Consider the following 16,132-nt stretch of genomic DNA (forward strand, 5'->3'; position numbering starts at 1 on the left):
TAGAGAGCTTTATTGATTTAGGGCATTCTTTACCTGAGTGCCTTTTTTTTTTTTTTTCTAGTTTTACCTACAGCAAAAAAAAAGTTAATAATCATTCAAAGCATAAATTTTCAAAATCTGGGCATGTATAGAAAAGGACTTAAAAGTTTTCCTTCATTGTGCTATTACTTATATATTTAATGAATATATATTTTACCTGCAAAATCTGTGTGGGGGATATTTCACCATTGGTTTCAGTTGCAAAAGATACCATATGCTCTGGAAAAAAATACTGTCAAAAAGATACAGGTTAAATCATCACAAAACTCCTTCTAGAAAAGATTCAATTATGACCAATATAGTAATCAAAAGCAAAAGTTCTTTAAACTAGTGTATCTAAAATTGACCCAAAGTGCTTCTGAAAAGGCCCATCCTTAGACTCTACTCACAGGTATCTTAATGAGAATGTCTGGAGTTGGGTGCAGAGATTAGCAAATGCACCCGGATAATGCTGATGTGGATGGATTCAGGTATCTGGAGTAAGAAACACTGCCCTGAAGCTGACAATATGCTTGTTCCCACATCTTCTTCCTGAGTCCTGCCTACCAGGTACAAAAGGACTATCGATCCCATTTTACAAAGATAAGGCTCATAGAAGTACAGAGTTTAGGGTATGCCCAAGGTCACAGCCCACAATGCTGTGGAGGTCAGGATTTAAACTGAGCTGGGGAGCTAAAAGTCCAGTTCTTTCTACCTACAATTTTCCCAAACTTTTTAATCATAAAATTTACCTCAGGCAGTTGTTTCAAATAGGATTTCCCAGGCCTCATTCCTGGAGTTTCTGATTCACTAGGTCCAGGCAGGTCCTGGATTCTGTGTTTTAAATAAGCACTCTCTTCTAGGTAAATTTTGTGATTTGACAAGTTTGGGAAAATATATTATATGTCCTCTAGGACAGGGTTTTTCAACAGCAGTTCTACTAACATTTTGGTGTAATACTTCCGTATTGAGGGGGCTCTCCTGAACATTACAGATGTTTAGAGCATTAGAGCACTCCTATCTTCTGTTCACTAGCAGCCCTCCTGCCCCTCACCACCAGTTGTGACAACCAAAAATTTCTCCAGACATTGTCAATATCACCCCACCAGTTAAGAACCACTGCAATAGGTCTATAAAACAAATGTCCAGCCTTATTTAAATAAAAAATAAAATAAAAATGAGCACTGAACAATATTTCTTTAAAATATTGTTTTAAATTCTTGTTTTTAATGAAGACTCACAACACAAAAACACTTTCCCTTCACATTCTAAATTATTTAATTTTTATTATGACTAATTTTCTTTGCCAAAGATCATCCCATTATGTTTCTATTAATAGGTTAAGATAAAAGAGAACGTGAGAGGTCTTTCAGGGTCTTTTGAAAATATTCTATTATGGTTTGTATCATATATTTTTCATAAAGAATCATTTCAATCTAATTATCATCCAAAACTTAGTGTAAAAATATGCGGCAGCTGCAGAGACAAAAACAATTTAAAATAATGAGCCCAGAGGCTATTCTGACTTTTCTAGATCCCTAGTCTTCATTAGAATGTGACATACATTTATTTTCTTTTAAAGAGAACTACAATAAGAGTAGTATTTACTAGATAATGCACTGGTATTTATCTCATTTCTACTTAGTTCAAAAATTACTACACTGAAAACAAAATAATTTGGTACAGCAAGATTCAGGTCAATCTTAATTTCTGGCTACGTTACAATACTCTCAACAATCATCAGTCTGCTTTTTCCTTTAGAAAGTCTATTTAAATTTCCTAAATTCTGTAGAAAGCGTTAAGGTATAATATTTTGCTTAACACTTGTCCTTAATGTGTATAAGAACGTATAAAAATTCATTTCCCACATCAAATGTATAATTGTTTCCCTTTTAAAAAAGGCAATACTAGGTTTCCTAATACTTTTAAATTAAATAATCAAACTCATCTCAGTTCAGACTTTACCAGTATGGCTTTAAAAAGTTTTATACCTGTATATCTGAACTTCAGTGCATAATGTTCACTAATCATTATCAGCATAAGAAATGTGGGTATAATTTTAAAGGACCAGAGTCTTCATCTACAAGCTACCAAATAGGACTGCATTTTATATATAGTGACTCTCATCTTCGCATAAAATTTAACTGATTCATTTATTTTCCATAATTATTAATGGGGATTTCACTTACCACTGGGTTTTTAAAGAACTCATATTTGGCATAATTTTTTCTAAAGTATAGCTTGTTTTCTTCTTCTATCCCCCAGCTAGATAGCACTTCAATCACCAGTTCATGATCTTCTATTGTTCTTTCTGTAAATCATTAAAATGTTTCAATGAGTATATTGACAGATAAACAGACAAATATATATACACATATACACATGCATACACAATACAAACATATAAAATATATTACACATCTTTATTAAACATAGCAGATTTCAACTTAATTATGAAATAGCCAGATTGATAAAATTTCTCATCAAGCTTCAATTACTAATATTCTTCTTTATACCAAAGCAGACTGTTGTCTAAAAAGAAAACAATGGATAAAATATCACAATGTACTTTTTGTTATCTCAGTTTCCTTTTATTACTGTGTAAATACTATGTTTGATAACAAATCTGCATTACGTATATGAGAGCTATTTTTTTCTCCAACTCACCATGGTGCCAAAATTAAAATATTTGTTTCAAGGTTGAACAATTCACCTCATTAAAAGAAGAATAATTTTGACAGGTTTATGTGCATTTAAGACTGTCCAGACTAATCTGGATAGCTGAGAAAAATTGAAATAACTGCTTTAAACAGAAAATTTTAATACAACTAGATATAGGTTTTTTTCTTTAAGAAGTCCAATTCCCTGGGGTACTTCATACGTTCAAAAGTAATACTAAAGAAAATATATTTTGTATTAATAAAGAAGATAATTAAGTAGGGTGGGAAGGCACTTGGCAGAAAAGGCACTTAAGTAAGCAATGGCCATTTTAAAGAGGTGAATATAATATGCAAAATTCCCATTTTGATAAGACACTGATGATGTTGACAGTGGTATTATTCATAATAGCCCTAAACTTGAAACTACACTGATGCCCACTGATATGAGAAGGAATAAGTAAATTGTGTAAAAGCACACAATGAAAATACACTACAACAACCCACAACAGTATAGGTAAATATTGTATTTCATGAACACAATATTTAATTAAAGGATCCAGACACAAATAGGGCACACTACATGTTTTGACTTACATAAAGTTCAAAACAGCAAAATTAATCTACAGTGCTAGAAAGGGTCTTGGGGATTAAGTGGGAGAATGAAGTGAATCACTGGGGTGAGTACGATACTGTTTCTTGATCTGGGGGTTGGTTACTCTGGTATGTGCAATATCTGAGAATTCATTGAGTTGTGCACACTTGGTTTGTATACTTTTCTTAATGTATACCATACTTCAATAAAAGGTGGAGAAAACAAAGAAACTGGAAATTACTAAAGCAAAACAAGAAATGGAGAACAACCAAATAAGGAATATGGAAATTCTCTGCTGATTTACTGTTTCTAGGATGTTTTTGAAAAGCATTTGTGTCTCAGAAATTCAACATTCAGCAGTGATTTGTGACCTACAACACCCATACCCTTGAAAGTAATATCATTCTTAAATAGACATTTATTCATCTGAAAGGAAGTTCTTGTAAGAGTGCTCAATGAATATGGATGAGTTTGAACTAAGTGTATATCAACACTTGGGATCTAAGTGTATATCAACACTTGGGGTTCTATTCCTAACTCTGATTGCTTCTTTTCTATCCCATTGACTGCCTCTACTAGCTCCTTCTTCCTCCATCTCAGCTCTAGATTCAACCCTTTTCTTTCTTCTCCTATAAACTAATTAATTCTCACCTCTTCAACCATCCCATTTTTCAGGTTTTCTGAAGTGAAATCTCTGGCTATAATTGTTTTCACCCAAGCTCCTGTCCTAGCGTCCTAGCTGCTATAATGTCCACCACCTCAAACACAGTGTGTCTAAAACCAAAGTCAGTATGTCAGTTCTTCAAATTATTACACATAAAATTACCAAAGGATCCAGTAATTCTATTGCTGGCTGTTTACTCAAAAGAAGTGAAAGGAGGGACTCAAATAGAAATTTGTGTACCAATGTTCATAGCAGCATCATTTGCAAAAACCAAAAGGTGAAAACCTAATGTCCATGTCCATCAACAATGCATAGATAACAAATGTGGTATATACAGTACATACAATGGAATATTCAGCTTAAAGGAATGTAATTCTGACACATGCTACAATATAGATGAACTGTGAAGCTATTTGCTAACTGAAATAAAACAAACACAAATGAACAAATGCTGTATGATTCCACTTAAACAAGTATCTAGAATAGTCAAATTCATAGAGACAGAAAGTGGAATGGTGGTTGCCAGGGTCTAGAGGGAGCAGGGAATGAGGAGTTACTGTTTAATTGATGCAGTGTTTCAGTATGAGAAAATTAAAATATTTTAAAGATCGACGGCCAGTCATGATGGTTGCACAACAATGTGAATTCATATAATGCCACTGAACTGTACATATACAAAATTGTAAACAGTACCAAAAAACTTTTTAAATTTAAAAACAAAACAAAGTCATCTACATTTTTCCCTTTCAGATGGCTTTTTCTTCCTAAATTATCCTATCTTCATTACAGTTATTTTTACTACATTCTCTCAAAAAAAAAAAATAGAACTAAAACTCACCTTTGTACCTTTCTCTACTTCTATTCCGAAATCTTCTACTCTTGAAATTATCAGATAGCAGGGTTTCTTCCTCTGACTGTCACACAACAAACAACCCCCACACCAGGTCCCACTGTAACCATTTCAATTTAGACCATTGCCTTTTCTTGTTCAGCCTAACTAATCTTCAAACCTCTACTTTCTTATTCTTCTAATCCAATGTGAACACAGGTTCACATTACAAAACTCCTAAAACATGTGTATGAATGCAAACCCTGCCCAAAAAGCTTGTCTGCTTCTGCTTGTTATAGATAAATCCATATAGTATGGCAGTTAGTTATAACCTGGTCATTTGTTCGTCTGTTCAACAGATATTTCCTGAAGGTCTATAGTGTGTCAAACACTCACCTTAGGGCTAGGAATTTTGTGGTGGAGAAGCCATAACAATATAACTGCCCTCATGAAGCTTTCATTCTAATGGGAAGACATAGATAATAAATAAAATGTGAATCATAAAAAGTGGTTGTCTTAGTCCATTTTGTGTTGCTATAAAGACATACCTGAGGTAGGGTAATTTACACAGAAAAGGGTTTTATTTGGCTCATGGCTATACAGGAAGCATGGTAGCAGCACCTGCTTCTGGTGAGGGCTCAGGAAACAGAATCATGTGGGAAGGTGAATGGGGAGCAGGTGTGTCACATGGCAAGACAGCAATAGAGATGCCAGGGTCTTTTGAACAACCAGCTCTCATGTGAACTAATAGAGTGAGAACTCACTCGTTACCACAGGATGGCACCAAGTCATTCTTGAGGGATCTGCCTTCATGACCCAGAGTCTCCCACTAGTCCCACCTCCAACACTGGGGATCATATTTCAACATCAAATTTGGAGGGGCAAACATTTAAACAATAATAGTGGTGATAAACTACAGGGAAAAACAGAGCAGGAAAGAGAGAAAGTGCTGAGGACATAGGAGATAGGAATCCATTTCCAACAGCTTGCCATGAAGTCCTCATTGAGAAGGTAATATTAAAGAGGAGACCCAAAAGAGAAGAGGACAAGAGCCAAGCAGACAGAGAGGGAGAGCAATTAAAAAGTCCTTGAGGCGAGAGCAAGGCTGGTATGTTTGAAACACAGCCAGGAGGTTAGTGTGGCTTAAGCTGAATGAGGAAAACGGGTTATCCCAGGAGAGGAAATTAAATAATGGTGAAGAGATAGCGCGTTGTAGAAAGCCCTGCAGTCCATAGTAAGGATTTGGCTTTTCCTCTGACTTAGATGGGAAGTCATTTTGAACATAAGAATAACATGAACTAATAAGTTTTAGTAGGATCACGCTGTGGAGTAGAAAACTGATTTTAAAAGGCTGAACCCACAAAGACCATTTGGTAGGCTACTGGAACTAACCCCAGGAGAGATGATGCCGCGTAGATTAGCATGGTAGTAGATGATGTAGTTAAAAAAAATACACAGAATCTTGATCTACTTTGAAGGTAGGGCCAACAGAATTTGCTGACAAATTGGATATGGAGTGAAAAAGAAAGTGCGTAAGGAAGACATCAAGGTTCTCAGCATTAGAACTTGGAAGGATTGTGTTACCATTAATAAGCTAGAAAAACTGCAAGACAATCAAACTGGAGGGAGATCCAGTGATCACTCAGATACCAAGTGGGACATTGTACTTTTAAAAATCTGTCCTAACTTCTGTTTACTCCTTATACAAATTCAGCTGGCATTTTCAAGATTATGAAACACAGGTACACATCATTAAATGTACCATGCGGTAAGCACCATATCTATATTCTCTGCAACTGCAGTGGAAGACAGTTTCAAGATATCAATAAAGATGCTTGTTTGCTTGCTTTGCCGACCTGTCTTTCCTTGGATCCATTACCTTCCTCTACCTCTAAGGAAACAGTATGAATTCTGCCCTCATAATATACTATAAAGAAAGGAAAAAAATAATGAAGAGGGTTTATCTTGGTTTTTTTTTTTTTTTTTTTGAGCTTCATAGTAGACTTTACCAATCTTTGACAAATATAATCATTTAGGAAGAAGCATGCCTAGCCAATCCTCCATAGTCACATATGGGGACCCACCCTCTGCCCTCTGGGAAAGGAGGCGTAGTTAAAGAGTTATTGAAGGAAACTGGTGGAGTGAAGCTTGTGAGGGAGCTAGATGGTAACTGGATGGTGTAGGTCCCAAGTGACCCCATATCCTACCTCCTTCCTGAATAGAACTCTCTGAGAGTTGTAAGACTCCAGACAGGTTTAACAGTGGTCTGTGGCTCAAATCAGAGTATAGACTGAGGAAAGGCTATAATCTAGCCTTAAGTAGAAGCCCTCCATCTAGCATGACAGAGAAGCAATAGCTAAATACAATGTCAAGGCCATAGCATCCCAGTAAGGGCAACAGTATTGTAGTACCAAGTTCCCGAGAAGAAATATGGAAAGGCTAAGGGAAGACCATGAACTTAAGGATCATCATGGTATAAGCAATAAGCTTAAAAAGCAGGAGTTTCCAGAACATGAAGAGAACAGTTGCATAAAACTTAGACAGATATCCCTTTTGGGATTTAAATATGCCATCAGACTGCTGGAGGAGTAAAGGTATGTCTAAACCTTCAACTGAACACATTTTAGCGTGCATAGAACCATTGATGAGAACTGCATCGATTATTTTCCCCAATAACACTAAGAACAATCCAGAAAGCAAAGAAATAATAGAAGAATAAATTGTCTGTTCTTAAACCAGGAGACTCAGTATCAGAAACTAATTCAAAATTAAATAGTAAAGGAGGTTACAGTTCTGTATATATCAGTCTGAGAGCCGTTTTGCTATCATATTTAATTTTTATAATATCTGTAGTAAGCTAAATAATGGACCCAAAGATATCAGGTCGTAATCTGTAGAACCTGTAAATGTTGCCATATGTGGTAAAGCCTATGCATATATCATTTATTAAGGATATTGAGATGGGGAAAATATTCTTGATTAAGGTGTGCCCTAAATCCAATTACAAATATCCTTTTAAGAGAGAGGCAGAAGATTTAACACAGACAGAATAGGGAAAGCAATGTGATCGGGGAAGCAGAGGTTCAAATGGAATCATCACAAGCCAAGGAATGCTAGTAGCCAAGAGAAGCTGTAATGGGCAAGGGATGGAATCTCCCTAAGGATCTTGGAAGGAATATGACCCTCCAGAACTGTGAAATATTACATTTCTATTGTTTAAGCCACCAAATTTGTGATAATTTGTTACAGAAGCCTTAGGAAATCAATATAATAATCTAGTAAGCAAGTCATAGTTCCATTTTACAGATAGAAACAGAGGTTCAGAATAGCCAGTCTGCCCAGGTTGAATGACAGCCACATGTCTGAGCCCAAGATGATGTTCTTTCCTCTGCACAGCATTGCCTCAACTTCACGGAAGTTCTCACCCAAGGGATATTCCCTACCAGCTCTGCTGGATCTATTTATATCCTGTGCATTCTGCCTATGGCAACTAAAATTGCTCTTTCATGCTCCTGCCATTCTCTATTTTAGTTGCTTCCAATTCTTTTATTTTGAAAGGCATTCAATAAATATTTGCTAATTAAAAGTAAATCACATTTTCAGTGTAAGGGACAAAAGAGTAGTGGGCAAGACTTCAAATTATGTCAATCTTTACTTTCCATGAAAGCACAAATCATTTGAATTTGGGCTGCATCAAATAAGGAAATAAAACACAAAGGGTTAAACAATCAAACTACATTTGAACAGCTATGACAAATATGTAACTAAAGAACTAAGCAAGTGCAGTGACTCATGCCCATAATCCCAGCTACTCAGGAGGCTGAATACAAAAAGAACTAGTGTAATATGTATAGTTACCAAGAAGTAGAATCTTGTCAGGGGTTTTGTTGACTACATGCAAATAAAAACCAGAATACCAATCTTGAAAAAATAAAAAAGGACACAATATTTGCAGAAAATGTCACAGAACTATAAAACCAAGTATTTACATAATACAATTAACTATCACATGTCTAAGTCGTTGTAACCCGAATGGGGAAGCCTCCACTGCCGTTACCTCCTCCTCCTAGCCTGTGCTAGAGACGATCTATCTGTTTTTGAAATCACACTGAAGAAAACAATTGGCGAATGCGCCCCGGACTTTTCGAGGGCCTTTCCTACCTGGTCTTCTAGGATGCGGCTGCTGCCCTAGACGCTGGCTCCTCAGTAGCATCAGCACGAGGGCCACAGCGGAGGGTGCCCCTGGCGCTGCCCACTCCCCTGCGAGCCGCGAGATAATCTGGTAATCTTAAGAAAAATATGTCTTTTGGCTGGGCGCAGTGGCTCACGCCTATAATCCCAGCACTTTGGGAGGCCGAGGTAGGTGGATCACCTGACTTTAGGAGTTCGAGGCCATCCTGGTCAACAGAGGGAAACCCCATCTCTACTAATAATACAAAAAATTAGTCGGGCATGGTGTTATGTGCCTGTAATCCCAGCTACTTAGGAGGCTGAGGCAGGAGAATCACTTGAACCCAGGAGGTGGAGGTTGTAGTGAGCTGACATTGCGCCACTGCACTCCAGCCTGGGTGACAGAGTAAGACTCTGCCTCAATAAAAAAAAAAAAAAAAAAAAAGAAAAAGAAAAAGAAAAATATGTCTTTTAAAAAGCCATCAAGAAATAGAGTATGTAAAGCCAAAAGCATACATTCCATTCCTTTGAAAAAGATTTCTAGTTCTTTTCTATCAAAAATTCAGATAAACATATTAAGGAAGCTAATAAAAGTCAAGCATATTGAATGCAGCAGTAGTTTTTTACCTTATGTATTAGCCTGGTAATGAAGATATAATTTTCTTATTACAGAATCTGATTTTTAGAAATTATATTACATATTCTTTTTAAATTTATGTATCACCATCCTAATTTGGATGCATTGTACCTTCCCCCAACCAATCTCATTATGTTAAAGGATTAATTTTACAATAATCCAAAAAACCCTGGGAGGCATAATTGAACATCATTTAATCACATCTCGCATAAAATTAGCATTTCTTTTTTAAGTGCAGATATCTGACTAAATATAGGCCCTAGCAGGCAGAAAATGCAACAGGAAGATGCAAGATGACTAGACGGATTACTTTGAGAAAAATAAAATAAAAATGCTGAAAAAGGAGGTGAAGTGTTGCTGAAGACCAACTTTATCTTGCCTAGGTCTAGCCAAAGAATGTCACTACCAAGACCTAAGAAAAGGAAAAATGAAACACTAAACCAAAGGCCTTTAACAAACTTTCCATGGACCTTTCTCCTTTCAAGCAAAGTTTAACCAACTAAGAAATTGTATTAAGTTATTTATCATATATTTCAAATATCAAAAGGAAAGATATTAATTCTACAACTAGGGGTTCTTTGCTGCAATGTTCAAAATCCAGAATGAACTTAGGTACTTTTTGAGTTACCATTTGAGAAATGACTACAGGTAGGAATTACATGAATTCAAAATTATTATTTTGAAGACTTTATTTTTAAAACTTCATAAAATTCATCTAAAATATTATATTAAAACATATTATTAAAACTTCACAGATACAAATCTATTTAAAATAAAACCTTCTGATGTTATTTTTTGGGCACTGGAAAGTAAATTACAATTTTCAACTACCACTCATATGTAGGTAGAAAAATAGGAGGGAAGCCCTGTTAAATTACTTCAACATAGCAACCAAGAAGAAGGAAAAAGAAAGAAAAGCTTCAAAAAGCATTTTAAAAGCTTTTCAAAACAAACACAAAAATGTCATATTGCTTTAAGTTGTATTTTTTTGTTTCTAACAGGTCATTGAGGTCTTATGGTAATAAAAAGAAATATTACCAAATAATAACTACATGTAATCCTGTTTTCTAATTTTCAGAAACTCTTTCTTTAAAAAAAAAAGAAAAAGAAAAAGAAAAGAAGAAAGAAGAGGAAAGCAAGAAGTTTCTTCTGAAACTGTTGATTTAACATCAAAGTCTTTTTAAAAACCTCCATCCTCCAAGAATGGAAAGTGCTCACCTGTGACCTTCTGCCTGGATTTCTTTGCTGAATCTACTGCCAAGTACAGCGTGGAGCTCAAATAGAAATCTGAGTCCCTACTCTTCTCATCACTTGATAAGAGAAGAAACAAAAGTGCCTTTTACCTCTAATTCGCTCAGAAAACAATTTTTTGAATACCTTTTTTACAGGAAACTCCAGGAGACAAATGGTCTTTGTACTTCTCTGTGCTGGGTAGAAACTACATACATTTTGTCAATCTTATTTTCAGATAAAAAATGAACAGCCTCTGGCCAAGCAAAACAAAAACTGGAGAAGCAAAGAATAAAACACAGCTCAATTTCTAAAAGGTTCCTTAACCTAAGAATACTACTTAATGCCAGCAGGATCCCCCAGAAAATTGCCATCAGACACATTCAACTCCCCAAGTGCAATAATAGGAAAATTGTGACACTTCAGCTTGATGGCAATAAAGGCCCTGCAGTTCATTCTTCAGCAAGTGGAAACAGTCTTTAATTAACTCACACCCAACAATTGCAACTTATATTCACAGACAGCATTATTTTTCCACAAAATGCCTGCATATATGATCTCAAGTTGAATGGGTAAATATCTGAAGAGCTTACAAACAAGCTTTCATTAATTCTCAGAGCATTCTTTAAGGACTCAGAGTAAATTTTATCTGAGCACAGCATGTGATTTCTTTGGCTTCTTTTCCAAGCCTATTCCTTCTATGTACTTTGTTATCCACCCTATGAATTATTTGATATAAATACCTTACAGTTTAGTAGGACTTAGTTCAAAACACAATTATTTGTCTTAGACCCTGAGTTACAAAGATCCAGGTGTACAGAGAGTCCTAGCTCCATGGAATTACTGTCTAATTTTAATAATATGGTCACTGTCAAGATAGTTGTAGAAAATGTTACAGGAGCAAAGAAGATGTGTATTTTGTCCAACTTGGAGCTTCAGAAAGATGTCTGAGCTAAGGCTCTAAAAATCTCTTTAAAAGTTTAAAAAATTGTGTTTATTTGTTTCTGATTATTAAGTAATACATTCCATTAAAAAAAAAAAACAAATACAGATGACTTACAATCACAATACATCTTTACACCTGTCAATCAGGAATAAGCACCTAACCTTTCAATATATTTCCTTCTTGTCTTTTTCTCTTGCGCTACATGTGTGTATGTGTACAAGGTTTTATAATATTAGAAAACATTATATGCTTATACACTGATTTTATTCTATCATCATCATAACCTTACATTTGCCCACATCAATCTTCAAAGGAAGAATAACAGCATGATCAAAAGCTGCATAATATTACATCGTGACATCCTATGGATGTACTGTAATTTACAACATTCTCCTTTTATACTGTAAAGTTTTACTTGTCTAGTTAATTGATATTGTAAATAATCTACTTTGAACAGCCTTGTATCTAAATCTTGTCCACAGTGCTTGTTTACCACACCCACCTATAGTATGTCCTGTGGAAGCAACACCTCCCAGGACACAATTCATCACTCTTGGTGCCTCCTGCACCTGTCTGCTGTTTACAGGATTTGCAGTTTCCCAAGGGTGTATGAGAACGGGCAACAAGCATCCTGATCATCTCAAGGAACAGCCCTGGAGCCGCAGCAGCAGTCTGTACCAAGCAGCCAGGCAAGTGGAAGAGGCAGATGTGTCTCCTGGCCTGCTGCCAGATGCAAAGGGCGACTCTACTTCACACGGCTGAGCATGGGATGCCTCCAACTGCTTTTCTCTCTCCACTCTCCCAGGACTGTGGCACTAGGTTGTCTGTGAGTCAGCTTGGACAGCTGAGAGTTTTCATCTTTATTGTCATAAGTATTTTTAAGGAAAGACTGGGTTTTTACTCTCCTGCCATTTTTAACTAAAATATTTAAGCCCTGAAAGATGCATAACAGTTACCCAGGTAAAGATGGACAGGAAGGGGTTTCCTGTGACTCTTAACAGAATAAGCAAGAAATAGTAGAAACTGTAGTGTATGCAGGCATCTGCAGGCAGTTCTCTAATGTATAAACTAAAAGGAGGGAGGGGTGAGACATAAGGCTGAAGCTATGAAGGGTAGACAGGTCACAAGATGCTACAAGCCCCACAGAGGACCTTGGACCCAAATGCAAAAAGAATCAGGTCTGCATGCAGGTGGATAACTTTGGTACTACCTGAGGCAGTAGGAGCAGTTCCGAGGCTAACATAATACCTGAGGGGAGAGATATCAGGACCTGAATTCATGTAGCCAGGCTATGAGAATACGTAGAAGGAAAAATCAGCTGAATCAGGAGGCAGATTTAGTTATGGGCGCTTCCTACTCTTTGCTAGTTAAATATTGCCCATTTCCGGTCTGTGCGTGCCACCAGGACACCAAGCACAGGGGGTCAGAGCACATGATTCTCTTTATGAAAGGAAGCACAGTGCCACATGTCCCAAAGGCTTCACAATGATTTCTTCTGTGATGAGGGTGGTCACAACTCTGGTGGCTGGTATGTTATAAACTGCACAGACAGTCCAACTATAATAAGCTCCAGAACAGGAAAAACACTTGTGCTTCTTTTGCTAAAAAAGAAAAAAGAGTGAAGGAGCAGCTTCCAAGCAGGATGCTGTGAACCATTCCCTCACTGTCACTGTGCATCGCCTCTGTCTTAAGGCGATCACGTGGGCATAGCTGCACACATTAAAATGGTTTCATTAAAAGCCTCTAGTCATTCATTTTGCTTATTAAAGCCACTCCACAATGATATTCACAATGGAAATCTCAGCTGTCCCTAGCAATGATACTAAAATACAATTAATTCCTCTTCCTGAGGAGTCTATAGGTATGCGCTTGAGGTATTGTGTTAATTGCCACTGCTTCATATCATGGCTTCAATTAGGAATCAAAATGGGAGCAAGACAAACATGGATCCCTTTAAGTTTCAGAGGACTTGAAGTTGAAGTTTTCCCCCCACCCTTACTCTTACATTAATTATAAAAGCAGAGAGGATTCCATCTGGGGAGCTACAGTGACATCCAGTGGCTGTGAAGCAAACCACACCAGTTACAAAACCTGGTTTACTACATCGTGAAAGGAGAAATATTTGTTGATATACTGACATTGTAAGTTCATTGTCTATCAAAGTGTGTGTATAAGTAGAATCATATAATAATATGATCCAAAATCAGGCCATTCAGATATTCATAACAAAATCAAAATATTTAATTGCCTTCAATGATTTACTCTGCCTATTAAAATTCTCAGCAGCATATAGTAATAATTATAGGCAGAGGATATGAAATATGGATATTGCACTCAAAGTTACAAATATAATATTATTATACAATTCATGTTTTTTGCAAATTCAAAAACAGGTAATTTTTAGCATGATCCTCTTGCTCAGCCAAAATAAATATCTGGCTCTTCTACGAAGGGAACTATGATGGCACTGTTCAATATCAGTAATTTCATTACTACCTGGGTTAGGAACGTTTATGTGAAAATGTTCTTGGGGGTTCAAAATTTGAATTATAGCATGCCTGAGACAGATATAGAGTGAGACAGGGGCAAACTGACCATAGAATCCTAGGAACAAAAATGTTGTGGTGAGAAGAAACCAATTTGCTTCAATGGAAAATGCAGATTATAGAATCTGACAGAACCTAGATCTTTGTATTCCTGTATGTAAAATGGATATTAAAATACATACTCTATACACACTAGTAGTAGCTATCACACATATGCAATTATATTAAAAATACTAATAACAGCCAGGCACAGAAACAGGTTACACCAGATTATGCCTGTAATCCCAGCACTTTGGGAAGCTGAGGCAGATGGTATCACTTGAGGTCAGGAGTTCAAGACCAGCCTGGCCAACATGGTGAAATCCCATTTCTACTGAAAATACAAAAACTATCCAGGCATAATGGTACACACCTGTAATCCCAGCTACTCGGGAGTTTGAGGCACAAGAATAACTTGAACTTGGGAGGCGGAGGTAGCAGTGAGCCAAGATCACACACTGCACTCCAGCCTGGGTGACAGAGCAAGACTCTCTCAAAAAAAAAAAAAAAAAAAAAAAAAAAACCATATATATGTAAGGATAAGATTGAAGTTTCCTTTGTCACAGAAAACATAACTCTGCAAACAGACTTCAGGTTCGGGGACGTACTACATTCTGAATGTCAAGTATTCCCCTTCTGCTTTTAGTAGTTTGTGATATGGTTTAGACAGATGAGAAGCAACGACAGTAGCATATGTATTAACAACACGAAATGTCTCTGAAACTGGCCTAAGCTAATCTTAGTCACTAAAAGTAAGCTACAGTGCAGAAAACCCTAAACTCTCATCTATCCTATAGGTCAAAATGTCCTTACCTATGAGGCCTCAGGATCTGACAAACACTAAGTCTCATAAACACAGAGACCATATGCGAAGACAGACTATGCATCCGACAAAGGTCTAATATCTAGAATTTATAAGGATCTTAAACAATTCAACAAACAACAAACAACCTCATTAAAAAGTGGTGGAGGACATGAATAGCCACTTCTTAAAAGAATACATAGAAGTAGCCAAGAAACATAAAAAAATTCCTCCACATCACTAATCATCAGATAAATGCAAATCAAAACCACAATGAGATACCATCTCCCACCAATCAGAATGGCTACTATCAAAAAGTAAAAAACAGCAGATATTGACAAGGCTGCAGAGAAAAGGGAATGCTTATACACTGCTGGTGGGAATGCAAATTAGTTTGGTCACTATGGAAAGCAGTTTGGAGATTTCTCAAAACACTTAAAAAAGAACTACCATTCAATCCAGCAATCCCATTACTGGGTATATATCCAAAATAAATAAAAACATATCTGCACTCGTAGGCTCATCACAGCATTATTCACAATGGCAAAGACAGAATCAACCTAAATGCCCACTAACAGTGGACTGGATAAAGGAAATGCAGTACACATAGGCCAGGCATGGTGCTCACACCTGTAATCCTAGCAATTTGGGAGGCTGAGAAGGGTGGATCACCTAACCTCAGGAGTTGAAGTATGCCTGGGCAACATGGCAAAACCCCATCTCTACTAAAAATACAAAAACTTGGGTGTGATGGCATGCTCCTGTTATCCCAGCCACTCTGGAGGCTGAGGCACATGAATAGCTTGAGCCCAGGAAGTGGAGGTTGCAGTGAGCTGAGATCGCGCCATTGCACTCCAGCCTGGGTGACAGAGTGAGACTCTGTCTCAGAAAACAAACAAACAAACAAACAAAAAGTGGCACATATAAATCATGAAATACTATGAAGCCATAAAAAAAGAATGAAACCATATCCTGCATAAAGAAATAAAGCCACATTCC

General features: G+C 36.7%; 1 protein-coding gene across 3 annotated transcripts in view; it reads right to left on the minus strand.

The window, feature by feature from the left end:
* GRB14 (growth factor receptor bound protein 14) overlaps positions 1-16,132 on the minus strand; it is a 125,165-nt gene that overhangs the window by 34,764 nt on the left and 74,269 nt on the right. For all 3 annotated transcript variants that reach the window (XM_032286577.1, XM_032286578.1, XM_032286579.1), the window contains 2 exons: positions 2,208-2,329; positions 197-271 (listed from right to left, as the gene is read on the minus strand). In XM_032286577.1, the coding sequence (XP_032142468.1) occupies positions 197-271; positions 2,208-2,329 (197 nt within the window). The remainder of the gene's footprint in view (positions 1-196; positions 272-2,207; positions 2,330-16,132) is intronic.

Source organism: Sapajus apella, unplaced genomic scaffold (genome assembly GCF_009761245.1).
Source record: "Sapajus apella isolate SASKATOON/1434 unplaced genomic scaffold, GSC_monkey_1.0 scaffold18, whole genome shotgun sequence".
Taxonomy (NCBI): domain Eukaryota; kingdom Metazoa; phylum Chordata; class Mammalia; order Primates; family Cebidae; genus Sapajus; species Sapajus apella.